The sequence below is a fragment of the Periophthalmus magnuspinnatus genome, chromosome 8 (genome assembly GCF_009829125.3).
Source record: "Periophthalmus magnuspinnatus isolate fPerMag1 chromosome 8, fPerMag1.2.pri, whole genome shotgun sequence".
In the NCBI taxonomy this organism is placed as follows: domain Eukaryota; kingdom Metazoa; phylum Chordata; class Actinopteri; order Gobiiformes; family Gobiidae; genus Periophthalmus; species Periophthalmus magnuspinnatus.
In genome coordinates, this window is record NC_047133.1 from 27,447,567 (window position 1) to 27,462,336 (window position 14,770).

General features: G+C 37.4%; 1 protein-coding gene across 1 annotated transcript in view; it reads left to right on the top strand.

Annotated features, from left to right (window-relative positions):
- The first annotated feature begins 814 nt into the window (after positions 1 to 814).
- Positions 815 to 14,770, top strand: part of LOC117374364 (septin-9-like) — a 46,725-nt gene continuing 32,769 nt past the window's right edge. Inside the window, exons 1-2 of the mRNA XM_033970455.2 lie at positions 815 to 1,041; positions 12,536 to 12,598. Of these exons, the coding sequence (XP_033826346.1) occupies positions 1,023 to 1,041; positions 12,536 to 12,598 (82 nt within the window). The 5' untranslated portion in view covers positions 815 to 1,022. The remainder of the gene's footprint in view (positions 1,042 to 12,535; positions 12,599 to 14,770) is intronic.

Below are 14,770 nucleotides of genomic sequence, written 5' to 3' on the forward strand. Positions count from 1 at the left end.
TTCCTGCACAAATATAATTACATGTTTTGCGTGGTAATGTCAATATTATACATTACATTATACAAACTTTCCTGGTTGGCAAAAAACAAAACGCTATACATCCACAGGAGGTCTCTGTTGCTCAGAGTGCAAACTTTCAATTTGACTCAGATGGTTTAATCTCTGTGAACAAGAAGCAGGTCACCACATTCTGACGGGAGGAATTTAAAGGGTCAAAGGTTATGGGCACACTGTGTGATTTGGACCCACAACATCTTAACCATCTCAGCCCAGAGCAGCCAGTTTATGTAACACACAAGTACACTATTAAAGCCAGCTATGTTAACCATTTTCAGAGACAGCAAATAAGCAACTTTCACATTTTGGAGGAGAAAACATTCAGATTAATGGCAATTCAGAGGTTTATGTTTTTTAGGCAAGAATACAATAGGTGTATAAGAATGAATAGTAATGAAAATTAGTAGGTTGTTTGTATTTGTGTGCACCAGCCTGAGTAAATAAAATTGGCCTTGATTTTAATTGACTGCTTTACCAAATATTTAAAATTACAGGCCTAGGAGAAAATAGGAGTATGCCTCTTGTGATGGAAGCTTAAGTAAACATTGGTTGTTATACATGCAAATTGTGTCATGGTGTTTTGAACGTGTTTTACGTGTTTTAAGTGCTGCGGAAATGTTCTGGTTCATTTTAGCTCTAAAATGAACTCAAGACCTCGGACCAGCAGCCAACATCTCCTGAAGGTAAGCCCCATTGTCTTTATGGCGCTGAAGTACACATGTGGAAAGCTACAGTAAACCACTCCCGCTGCTGGGCTGGGCGTGCGTCAGGAGGCAGGTGTGATTTTATCCATTGTCAGGAGACGCTCTTTCAAAAAGTTGCTCACAGCGGGAGCACTCTAGATTACTTGATTAAGTTAATCATAGGAGAGAAAAAACATCTAAAGGAGCCGGCTATTTGGGGATGAAAACTTGAGAGAAGGAAATATTTAAGCTATCAACAAGGCATAAGCAACATCAGTAATCATGAAGAAGTCGTATGCAGGTGAGTGCTTATCCGTGCCAATGTGTGAGTAACTTTGTTTTATGTAGCTCAAATACATATATACATATGTATTTGGGTATATACATTTTTGTTTTTTGACCAACCCCAAATGATGTGGTTATGAGTTGTTTGTTTGTTTGTGCGTAAACGGATCGTGTCAAAATAGAACTGATTATTCTGTTATGCAATGAGAATATTGACGATCCATGATAACGATGAATGATTCACCAATCAGAGCGCGTAAATCCCTCTGTTGACAGTCGGTCACTCCCTCTGAGACCGGGGAGCATTACTTGATTTACGCATCTCGGTCACTCCTGAAAGCTGATTGGTTCATTTGAGTGAATCTATCAAGTTCACTAGCAGTGCGAAATAACAATGACAAAGCAGACATCAAGTCCCTTAAGCACAAGTTGAGTGATCACAAATAGATGAAAATTACTCAATCAGGCAGCCACTACGATGACTTTGGAACTGAGCATCAGTATAATGCAAATGCATTTTAAAGGTACACTATGTAACTTTTCAGTTAAAGGGTACACCATCTGCTTATCTTCATGGAGATTATATTTCTTTGCTTAGAATGTTTCACAGTATGACATTAAGCTCCTATATTTCCATGAAGACAGGTAGGTGAGATCACATGGCCAAAATTACATGTCATATCTGTGGAGAGAAGACCCACTTACAGTATGAATTGATAAGGTTAATGCCATACTGTGAAACATTCCAGACAAAGCAATAACATCTCCATGGAGACAAGGAGGTACTGTACCCTCCAGAAAAGTAACATAGTGTATATTTAATAGAGGTTTAGCATAACTAAAAACATGAATACAAACCCAGGCTAAGTCGTTCCCGGAGAGTACACATGGCACTGGTGTACATTGCATTTTATTGCCATGTCTGTGTTTCATCGCTGCTTAACTGGCAGTCCATTATGAGGGATCATTACTCATGCATCATCCCTGTCTCTCTCCCCTCTCCCTGGTGCTCCTCAGTCTCTTTGCCTTAGCCCAGAAAGCACTGCAGGCCTGTCCTGTGGAATGCCTCTTCTTTCTTTGGTTTGTCTTTCCAGAGGATTTGTGCGCTGAAGCGTCCGACGTCTTTCCATCGGAGCCAGGTGCATGTTGGGTCATGCAGCCTCGCCTCCTCAAACTCCCTCTGTGTATGTGTGTGTGGTTGTGTGAAGGTGTGTGTGTCTCTGCACTGTGCGACATGTGCCGAGCTGTCACATTCTTTATCATGCTCTAATATGCCAAGTTTGGAGATTTTGTCTTTTTGCTTTACTCTTTTTGCTTTACTTTTTGAATTACTTTGCGTACAAATTGTGCTATACAAATAAACTTGCCTTGCCTACTCATTGACATTTCTTCACATAAGACCCTTCAGCATCTGTTAACAAGGAGTGGAAAAATAGTCCCAATAGTGCATGCACTTCAGAAATTTTGGAGCAAAAAATCCAGAAGTCAGAAAAGAAAATGTAAGAATTACAGTTTGATGCATTCTTTGTGTCATAAAAAAAATAGAGCCAAAGAAACGACAATCGTTTTTATCACTACATTCACTAGTCTACTACAAATGCTACTATTACTAGCCACTTTGCTTTTTGTAACCATTGAGTTAGACTTAAAAAACATCTTATAACTTTACAAATAGTAACTACTAGTTTGACAGGCATACATTCTGAAAGTATGATATAATCTCTTTCATTGTCAGAAGACACTTTCACTTTACATTTTCGCTTGCTTTGATTCAATTCACTTCAAAATTATGTGTTGCAAATATTCATGGAACAGGAAGAGATTTGGAGGGGTGACTTTGGGAATAGCAGGTCAGCATATGTGTGTGTTTTGTCCACAAACACTTGAGTTTAGTGTACTGCTCTGTGCTGCTGGTGGTCTGTAAGTGTCTGCATTCACTCACTCCGTCCTGAACCTGAGCCCATCCCAGCCTTGCTCACCACTCCCTCTAAGTCACCCGGATCAATGAATAACCTGTATGAGTAACAGCCTGCTCTGTGTGAGATACACACACACACACACCCCCACACACCCCCCCCCCCACACACACACACACACACACACAAATACACTCAAAGTCAATAGAAACATTATTTTCCACTCCTGGTATGCACCTTTATTTCAAAACACACCTATTCCCAAGACGTGGACCTGGATGACAAATGCCTTGCACTTACAGCTTTTAGCCTGTTTATACGGGAGAGTCAGTGAGGCTTTGATTCAGTGCCTAAAGCTATTGTTATATGGTAACTTAAAAGTCAAGCCGTAAACTGCGTTGAGACATATTTGCCCTGTCATCTCAGAAAAGCATACCATGGATGGTCTAACCAGTAATTTGGCCTTTTAGGGAGTCTGTGAATAATAGACTAATAAGCTATTAGAACACATGGACACACATGTGCTGTACATGAGCAGTGTATGATCTTAAAGTACTTTCAGTATAGGAAAGCAGAAGCTGTATCCATTATTTACCTCCATAACAGAAGGCTTCATCAGTATTGACTGGTGTTTGGTTTGGCTGTGCAGAGAAAGGGCACTTAATTTCTACTATTGCAAGTCCATCCCTTCACTAATGTGTACAAAACATTATTTTGCTTTTCCTCATTGCAAAGCATCTACCTTAGTTATTTGCTTGGGTATTTGGCATTATATTTACCTCCACTCTTTTGTATTTGGAGCTGACACAAGGAGTACCCTGCTGCCTATTACAAATACTTAGACCTTTTGGCAGACTTGTGTAAATGGATTCATTTTCGTGTATTCGCTTACTAGCTTGCACCACAATAATATTTGGTATGCACCAGCCTAAAGCCTTTTTTAATATGGCATCTAAATTGTAGGCTTCTTGCATATCATTCTGATTAATAAGGCCTTAACAGTACAATTACTTATTTGTTTAGGATTGTGACTGTGCTTCCTCTCTGACAGTTAAAGTTACTTCATGGGGTCATTTTTCAACTATTACTCAAAACTCCGGGACAAGCCACTAAAACAAATAGAGTAACTGTGTAACTCGAGATGCTTATTTCTACTGACAGGTTATAAATCCTAAAGCTGTGGTTGTCTGTGATACTTCTACCCACTTATCTCCCTGTAACATGGTCACAGCATAAAGAACAATAGACTTTTCTGTTGACACGGCATCACTCACTTGCTGTCCTGTCTCTGGAAATCCCCTAAGTGCACAAGACCTGCAGTGTGGAGCCTGCTCTGAAGTGTCTACTCCACTCCATGTGTTTAGCTGCAGCCAAGTATGCAGCGCCGGGATGCTAGCTGAGTGCACTGTCTGGTGCTACTATTGGGGTTGTCAAACGGCACAAGTCCAACATAAGCCCCAGGCCAAAGGAGAGCCTGTAAAAAGATAATGTCAGGCTGTGAGAGGTTCTGATGTGAAACACAGATATTAATGAGAGGGTGAACATGCACGGGCACACACTAATGCAAACAAAAAAAACTAAAAAAAAGAACTTCAAAAAGATGATTTTGTGGTATCCCTGGTCAGTCATCTCAATTATCTAGCAAGTAGAGGGATAAACATGGGATAAAAATGACGTTAAATAGAAGATACTGCTCCAGGACAAAAACATCCTCAAGTAATTCCTGTTCTGTTTGTTGCTGGAATGAACCCTGGCTTAGGACAATTTCAGTGGTAAACAATTCAGAAATATTATTTATACATATAAATATAACTATATTTGACAATCAATAAAAATAAATAAATAAATCATTTTTACACAGTGGCTGGAAATTCACCCATATCCTGTTCAGAGAAATATTTGTATTTATATTTATTTATTTATTTATTAAAGGGGCAATGCATATTAAAAATGATAATGCAAAAAACAAAAACTAAAAAAAACCTAAAAACTAAACATGTAGCTGTACATATGCAGGCTTGTAGCTAAAGCTAATTTCCATCCTTAGCCCCTTGCTGGACCAAGGCCTGTTAAAAACACTTTTCACAGTAAAATGACAGCTCTGAGTGTTAAGGACATGGCTAAGGCAGGAATTCATTTGTTACTAGTGTAAACAGCATAGCATCCTGTGAATGGATAACATTGACTGTCTCTGACAGGTCTCATTTTATAATAATAATAATAATACATTTTATTTGTTAGGCGCCTTTCAAGGCTCTCAAGGTCGCCGTACATACATACATACATACACAATACAAATAGAACAATGTAAAATGATTAAAAATACATTTAAAAACAAATATAGATTAAAAGACAGTGCAGTTATGGTCAGAGTGGTCAGGGTGAGAAGGCCTTTCTAAACAGATGAGTTTTGAGTTTAGAGACATTTATAGATGACCTTTAGTTGAAGAAGAACCACTATACTTCTACTCAGTATACAATTTATCAAATGTCCAATCACTGTCTGTCAGCTTCAAAATATCTCCTTAAAAGCATTGCACTCATAAACTTCTGTAAAACTAATGACAGGGCTCCCAGCTTGAAAAATCAATCAGTTACAAATTTTAAGTGGCTGTAAATAACTTATATGATGATTGTGAGTCAGTTCGTCAAAGTGAAATAAGGGCTAGAAACATCACTTTCACTTTTGAATCATACATATAATGGACAAAATGATAAATGCTTAAAGTTTTTTTTTTTTTATTAATTAATTTATTTTTTTTAATCTTTGTCACTTTACGAGTTTTTACTAACTTCTCTGTCTGCAGCATTTGTGTCTTTGTCCTGACACGAGAGGAGTCTTCTGCTGCAAGTAGTAATTATTTCAAGTGTTAGCTAGTCATGTATTCAGAAATCCTATTGGAGAGGAGATAACACACTCCAAATTGCTGATGTAATGTCAGGTGTATTCTGGGAAACACCTCCAAATTATTTATTATGGGGACATAATGGATCTATAAAATCTTATCATAAATGTTCATTATCTGAGTCATAAATATGGGACCAATCTATTTAGTTTCATTTTTGTTTTTATAAGTGACAGTTGATAGCCTTGAAAAATGACTTCATCCCAACAATAATAATGTACTTTGGAGTAACCTTATAATCTTTATTTGCTCAGTAGAATCAAGTCCTGTCATGCTAGATGATTTCAATTCAAGCTTATAAACTAAGATGCAACAGCAGTGGGAGAGTACCTTCACATGTTATATTCTGAGCTACTACAAGTTTATCCATTGTCTGTCACAGAACTTGTACTTATAACAGTAGGTAAGACAAGGCAAGTTTATTTGTATAGCACAATTCATGCATAAGGTGATTCAAACCGCTTTACAGAATAAGAAAGACATTGAAATCACAATACACATTACATTAAAAGAGTGCAGAATAAAACCCTTTCATATTCACAGTTTGAGCCTGGATTTAAACATTGTCAAAGCAGAGGCCTGTCTCAAGCCTGTCTTCAGGAAGAACATCATAGTAGTACTAGTATCCGTAATAGTTACTGTAATAGTTACTGTAGTAGTCACAGTAGTAGTAGTAGTAGTAGTAATAGTGGTGGTAATGAAAAGTTACAATAATGTAGCACATAAAGTGATATTAACAAAAAGCTCAATATTTTTGGGAGTAAAGCAAAAACGATATTCAGACAATATCAATTTATCATTTGAATACACATTTTTGGGAGATTGATATTATCAAATGTTAAAACATGTCTTTAAAATAAGTTGAGGTTAAAGTCAGATGAATGTGAAATGATTGCAGAATTACCAACAAAACTGCAGAAATATCACTTCATGCCCATATTTGGAAGTTTTGTTTTGTTTCCATTTCCTTTTGGTATTTTATGTTTCATATTTTGCAAATCTAACACTCACAATATTATTTACTTTTTGATAATATGCCCACATCTTTTGTCTTTTATACTAACCCACTTTTATATTGTACTACACCAGTACTGTTAGATTGTATTATTTGGCTGCCAGTTTGCCTTTGTGAGGGTGTGTAGAGTAGTCCCAGTGTTTGGTTAAGTACATTATCAGTGATTTGTGGTAGGAAAAGTTAGAAAACACAGTCACCTTCTGGTTCCTTTGGCTCCGGCAGTGTTATTTCTGAAGGAGTGAAATTCAGGGTCACAGTCTACACTCTCCTACCGGTCTATGCACGACTTAGTTTGTGTCCATTAAAAGTGCATGCAAGTCAAAAGCCTTATCTAGGTTGTAAAAACAAGCTTGAAAAATGACTCAAGTTTTTTTCTCTCACTCATCCTCTTTCTCTCCGCCCATCCATCCATCCACAGCTCTTTCATGGGCAGAGTTGTGAAATGCAGGATAGCCTTAACATGTGTAATGAGGGCCATAAACATACACAGGAACAGATGGGGGACTCCAGGAAGAGAATCAAGGGGATGTTTACACATTAATCCCATCCAACATTCTATATTCCAAGGTGGATAAAGATTATATAAATGTAAGTACCTACTACTTAGTGGAAGTACTAAGTACTTCTACTAGTACTTCTAAGTACTCGAAATACTACTTATCTACTTAGTAGAAGTGGTTTGATGATTTCCAGGTGACTGTTTTGTATTGGGGATAGTGGACAGCCTGGGACTATGGAGGTCAAAGTGCAATAAGGAAAAATCAACTGGATCGGCACCAAAATAAATAATTCCACCCTTTGCTATCTTCCTGTGACTGGTGTTTTTAAATGTGGCCTCTACTGTTGTCAAAAGTATCAAAACTCAGATACTTATTGATACTAAAACCAATATCGAAACTAAGCACTCATTTGAGCAAGTATCGATACAGCAAAAAAAAAAAAAAAATCACATAAACAGGACAAAATTTGATCTTTACTTAACAGTTAGTATGATTTTGACTTTTATCAGAATGAATAATAGATCTCATGCTAAAATAAACAGTACTGTTATTTTGTATATGAAAATTACGTTCTATTACTAAAAGAGGAACATTTTTACCTTCTTTGTGTATCATAATCAGTATCAAGAATTGAGTGAATTCCTTAGTATTGAAATTGAGTTTGAAATTTCAGTATCGTGACAATACTAGTGGTGTCTAATAGGAAGGAAAAATGTAAAAATGATGCATTATTTTGTCTAAATGTGAGTGCAATATAATTATACTCAAAGATAAACTGTACATTGCTGTGTAATATTAACAATATAAAATAGACTGACGTCATAAATTATGGCTGAAATACAATGAGAAGACATATTAGGTGCACATAAGTCAGTGACGCCTCCATTGCAAGTCTGCACACTGATTTTTGGGTCAACTCAAAGTGTTCAAAAATATTTCAGTGTGTTGCTTTAAATTACAACCACAACTGGGTGTGGGGAAATGAGGGAAAGACAGAGGGAAACCAAACATCCTGGCCCTCCTCCTCCTTTTGCAAACATGGTCATCAGGTAGTAGTGTTTTGAAGCAGGCGACGGGCGCATGCATCATCACGTATGCTTTCCAAATCACCGCTTGTGTGCACACTCTTGTGTTAAGTGTGCTAAAGTGCTCGAGCCCTCTCCCCTTGTTTACCCTTCCCACTCATCTGAGACCAATAACTAATGAGTTGACATGTTGGTCCAGGCGTAGCATTGCACTTGACCTACACAGACCATTCAGGGTTTCTTTGTGGGATGTTGTGGCCCTATTCATACCAGTGATAGCGCCTGCTTTGAAAATATATATTACTCAATGTGAGCATATTATTGACGACAATATAAATATAAATATGAATATCAAATCATATGGTCTCAGTGCTGTTCTTGATGTAGCAAAGTGCACTGTCCAGGGTGTTCTCTGCCTAAAGCCCATAGTTGCAAGTATAGGAGGCTAACCATCTCCATCTAGTGGTAAAAATAAGCTATTGCACATCTTCTATAACAGCAAAATTATTAACTAGTTACTCATTCTTGTGTGAAAGTCATTTGACATGTGCATTGTTTTAATAAGCCATTACTAAAACTCCCAATAGCAAAAAATGTAATTGTTCAAGCAACCGTTCTTTCTCTTCTAGATTATGGAGTTTTAATATACATGCAGACTTCAGCCTCTACTTTGAAACATTTAGATACACTCTTTCACTCAGTCCTTCATTTTTTAACAGGGGATGAATTTAAAACCTATCACTGTTCACTCTATGAAAAGTAGGTTGGCCATCAATAAAGCACAGCACTGTATGAAATGTATTTACAGTGGCTTGCAAAAGTATTCATCCCTCTGGAACTTTTTCACATATCACGACATAACCACAAATTTAAATACATTTTCTTAGCATTTTAGTTGAATGAGCAAATCAAAATGGCACACAAGTGTGAAGTGGAAGGAAATATTTAAAAAAAAAACAACAAAAAACTTAAAAGTGCAGCGTGAAAAAGTATTCAGTCCCCTTTTTCTTGAATGCAACCAATTGCTTTTAGATGACTAATGACTAATGACTAAAAAGAGTCGACCTGTGTGTAATCTTGTCTCAGTATAAATGCAGCTGTGCTGTGAAAGCCACAGAAGTTTGTTGAGAGAGTGTTAGGGAGCAAACCACAAAATGAAGTCAAAGGAGCACACCAAACAGGTCAGAGAAAAGGTTGTTGTTGTTGTTAATATCTAAAAAAGATTTCCCAAGTGTTGATCACCTCGAGCAGCACTGTTCAATCCATCATCTGGAAATGGAAAGAGTTTGGCACAACTGCAAACCTACCCAGACATGGCCGTTCACCAAAACTTACAGAACGAGCACTCATCAGAGATGCAGCCAGGAGGCCCATGGTGACTCTGGAAAAGCTGCAGAGATCCAAAGCTCAGGTGGAGAAATCTGTTCACAGGACAACTATTAGTCGTGCACTACACAAATCTGGTCTTTATGGAAGAGTGGCCAGAAGAAAGCCATTGTTGAAAACCATCCATAAGAAGTCTCGTTTACAGTTCACTAGAAGTCATTTGAAAGACACAGCAAACATGTGGCAGAAGGTGCTCTGCTCTGATGAGACCAAAATCAAACTTTTTGGCCTAAAAGCAAAATGCTACGTGTGGAAAATTAACACTGCACATCAGTCTGAACACACCATCCCCACAGTCAAACACGGTGGTGGCAGCATCATGCTGTGGGGGGGCTTTTCTTCAGCTGGAATAGGGAAGCTGGTCAGACTTGATGGGAAGATGAACTTGAACTGTTCTGCCAGGAAGAATGGGCAAAAATTTCAGTCTGTAGATGTGTAAAGCTGGTGGAGACATACCCCAAAACATTTGCACTGAATATTTTGCATACTGCGCTTTGCAGTTTTTGTTTTTTCTTAATCTGGAAATGATGTATAATTTTCTTTCTACTTCACACTTATGTACAATTTTGTGTTACTTATTCACATAAAATGCAAATTAAAACATATTTAAATTTATGGTTTGAAAAAGTTCCAGGGGGATGAATACTTTTGCAAGCCACTCTATAAGAGACTACTTCATAGACTGCTGGAATATCCCATTTGCTTATCCACTGATATGGGAGCATATCAAAACAACAAAAACAGAAAACAAAGCATTTATACTCACACCTGCACCTGTTTTAATGATTTAAATGGACTTCTTTTTGTTGTGTGTGTGGGGGTGTGTGTGTGTGTATGTATGCATATATATACACACATACACACACATATATTATATATATATATTATGTGTATATGTGTGTGTGTGTGTGTGTGTGTGTGTATGTATATATATATATATACATATATACACACACACACACACACACACACATCCCCCTACACCCCCCCCCCCCCCCACACACACACACACTTAAAATCTGCAAAGACACTTATAAAGTGTCTGCAGATACTTATTCTTCCACATCACGTAATAAACACAGCTACACAAACAAAGCAAAAACTAGGAAAGCTGCAAATGGGTTCAATCAGTCAAGGCCTATAGCTCATACACTGGCAACCATGCATTTCCTCCGGTCATCATGTTTTTCCAGTTGCAGAGACACTGTGTCCATTCTTTTCTATCACGGTGCTGTGACCTAGGCTGGTACACAAGACTGTCATAAGGCAAATATGACCTGAGGATTACAAAAAGTGCTTGGAGGGAAATGGGATCACAGAGCTGGGAGAAGGCTTTCAAAACCTGTTGAAGCAGTGATAGGTGTGTTTTCGACCAAACAAGACCGAGCAGGTGAGGAAAGCAACCTCTGACACAGTGTGTGGTTTGTAAGTGTCACTCCAAGTTACTGTCACTGTGGTTTAAAACAAATATTGAAAATCTTTATTCAAGTAGAAGTAACAATTTGCAATTGAATGAGACCAGAAATCCTCTAATGTGAGTACTTATTCAACTAACACTATTACTGCTGCTACTTTTGATTCGTCTCTTGTGCAACAACAAACTTCTTTTTAAAGATGAAGTAATAAATTTACTTTACAATGATAACAATAATAATAATAAAATCTTTACACTTTACAATCTTTTTTTGTTCTTTCAATACTCTTTTTTCAAGGTACTAGTTTACCTTTAGCACCTGTTTTAACCCACATCAAATATCTTACCACTAAATTGTCTTGAATGTCTCCTTGCTATGTCTTACTACTTCATTCAGTTGGAGAAGGGCAGTCCTTCCAGTGTGCGACTACATACAGTAAAAGTGTGTCATGTTGTCCTTGCAGTGAGGTGACTAAATAAGCACAGACATGTTTTTTGGCTTCTAATCTTGGATGACTCAACTGGCTTCTGTTTGCTTTGCCTTTTCCATGAAGACCTGAATCACTCATAGAAATAAGTAGCATTGCATAACAGGCAGTTGTTTTATCCTGTAGACTATTTAAAAGTGGAGATGTTTTTGTTTTGTTTCACAATATGTCTATAAACATATTGATGTTGCATTTGTCCAGGTAGATGTGTTTTTATTGCTCCAAAATACCTTAAAAAAAAAACAAGAATCCTTACCCTGGGCACCTCTCCACAGACCTGACCTGTAACTTGGTCTGCTTGTCTCATGGAGATACAAACACTATCATACTGTCGACCACACTGTGGACTAATCCAGGCAAACAATAACATCTCTATGGAGACAAGGAGATGGCAGACTTGTGTCATGGTGTTACATAGTGCACCTTCAACCTTCCCTGTTAAATGAATTACATTATTATCACTACAACAACTCCAGCTATGATTTCCTAGTGAAATAACTAAAGTAAATGTATTTTTAACTGTAACAAATCAGATTAGAATGTTTAAAAGAAGTGTTTCTAAGAACTAAATGGGCCCAAGTCTAAAAAGGAAAAGCAAAAAGGAAGTGAGGGTTTTTGTGGTTTTTGTCACATTATTATTACAAAAACAAACACCTCATCATTTCTTTTATTTTCATGTGTCTAATCTACACAGGAATCAGACCACGCTGTCTTGTTGTGGCATTGTAATGCCACATAGTTTAAACACAGAAACACTGAAAAAACGATGAAATGCAAATCTTATAATTTCAGCAATTCTTCCATTGTCTGTCTTCCATGGTAATGTGCCAACTTTACTCATGAGATTCTTGTTTCTACAGTCCGGTCCACCAGTGCTCGAGTGAGAAGAACCGAAAAGGACACGACTAACATCATAAGTCCAAGTATGTACACACCACTCAATATTTCAGAGTCTAGTCTTGCTTTTGTGACTGTCCCAAGATTTTACCAATAGTAGCTTGGATAGGACTGCAAACAACTGGTAATAATTCACACTGTAAAAGTCAAATCCTTCTATAACATTTTAGGTATGTAAATACTAATCATTTAAAAATACACAATGCAAACAGTCTAGCAACAATTTTTTGCATGTATGCCTTTTTATTTAGGTTAAAAAGTAACATCTCTGCTACAAATTATACACAAATTAAAAATGTACACAGCCATCTCCTCCTAGTTAGTGTATTTTTCTTGTCCAACGTTCACATACAGCTGTGCAATCAATTGTAATTTGCGATGAATTACAATTATTACACTCTTAATGGAAAAAAGTTGCATGTTGGAACGTTGCTCTATGTCTACTAATACATTTTTTCTTCCATAATCAAGCACCTTCCACTCATGAACCTGGCAATATTGGTATGTATTAATACAAAGATAAATTGTCAAACATTCCAGAACATTTATTATTCATTTATTTGAATGAATTTAGATGCATGGTGGCCTTAACAGGTGCAGAAGAAAATATAAGTAAGTTGGTTTACAATAAACTAAACTTTGAGGTAAAAGACAGAAGAAAAGTTTATATTTTAAAAATGTTCTTCAAATGTTTCTATTCAGCTTTCTGATATTGTACCTACCATAAGGACACATAACAGGGTACCATAAACCACTTTCCTAGAGTACCTGTTGTTTTGCAGCTTGAGTAGGTGTTGTTTTGCAGCTCCTTTGCTTACAAAACACTCTGATGACTATAGGATGCAGTTATGTCATATGTGCTCTATGAATGCAGAGACTACAGGTACTCACCTCTAAAAGTGCAAGTACAAGTGCATAGTGACAGTGCAAGGAGAGAGGCGGACATGTTGATTGTGTGGGAAAGTGCCCAGAGCAGAGAATGAGGCTGGTCTTGTCAGCAGACCTCCATGACAGTGACACAGCAGTAACCATGGGGCATTGGTGCACAAGTTGCTCTCTTCCAAAACATCTGCAAACGGAGCACATTTATAAGCCAACAGTGCAGTCAGGGAGGACGTGTTACCGTAACATCTCTGCACTCAGTCATGCACAAGCCCAGGTTTGTCCAACACTGTTCTCATTGTTACTCAGTGTTGCGCTGCTGCTATAATTTCCCTCCGGCAGTCAGCAGATCCGGCTAGATTGGATGAACAACATCTCTATGTAAAACAAAATTTAAAAAATCAAATTCAAAAAACATGTTTAAGGATGAGTATAATCAAGCCATATAGAGTATATGCAAACCAATGCTTCATGGAAGGTTAGGTTTGTTGGCTGTTGTTGTAGGTGAAATATGATGAAACAGGGAAATTAACAAAATAGTGATCTGTTTTAGGTAGAACAGTGTTTGCACCATTTTAAAGGTTTCAAACAGTAATGACTTGTTTGTGGCAAAGTTATTGTTGTTGACTCATCATCAATCATTATTTTACCGTTGGCTGTGTAATGACTCTATAATTTATGTTTTTGTCTCAAATCCTAGTGCACTTCAAAGAACAAGGCTAAATAGCTCACTAGCTAACCATCAAAACTATTAACCTTTGCTGCAGACATGCCAAGTGTGTCTGTTTGCCTGACTGCACTGATGTATAATGGCACGACTGACACACATAGACTCAACACACTTCACTATATTCAATGAGACCACAAGTGTTGCACAAGAGGCCGACCGAGTTCAAGCACGTCTGATGTCTCTGTTGAGGGCTCAGACACTTGCCCTTTGACCTTTGGCCCACCACACATTGCAAATGACATGGCAAAAGGTCAAATGAGTTTCCTACACTTTGTTTGGAAAGCAAGTTTCTAGTATTGTGATCTCCTGAGTTTGCTGCACTTAATGGTGGTGGTGTTTGATCATAAACATGAACATTAACTTCCATCTCAGTGAAGGTGCAAATATGTAGTATACCTGTGTATTTATATTAGTACTACTTGTATGTAAGAAAGTACAAGTAGTAAAGTACTGTACTTAAGTACACATTTTAGGTATCTGTACTTAAGTAAATTTTACAGTGGTTACTTTGTACTTTTACTTCACTACATTTGAGAGCAAGTATATGAACTTTCTACTCCACTACATTTTTGAACTTTGAAGTATT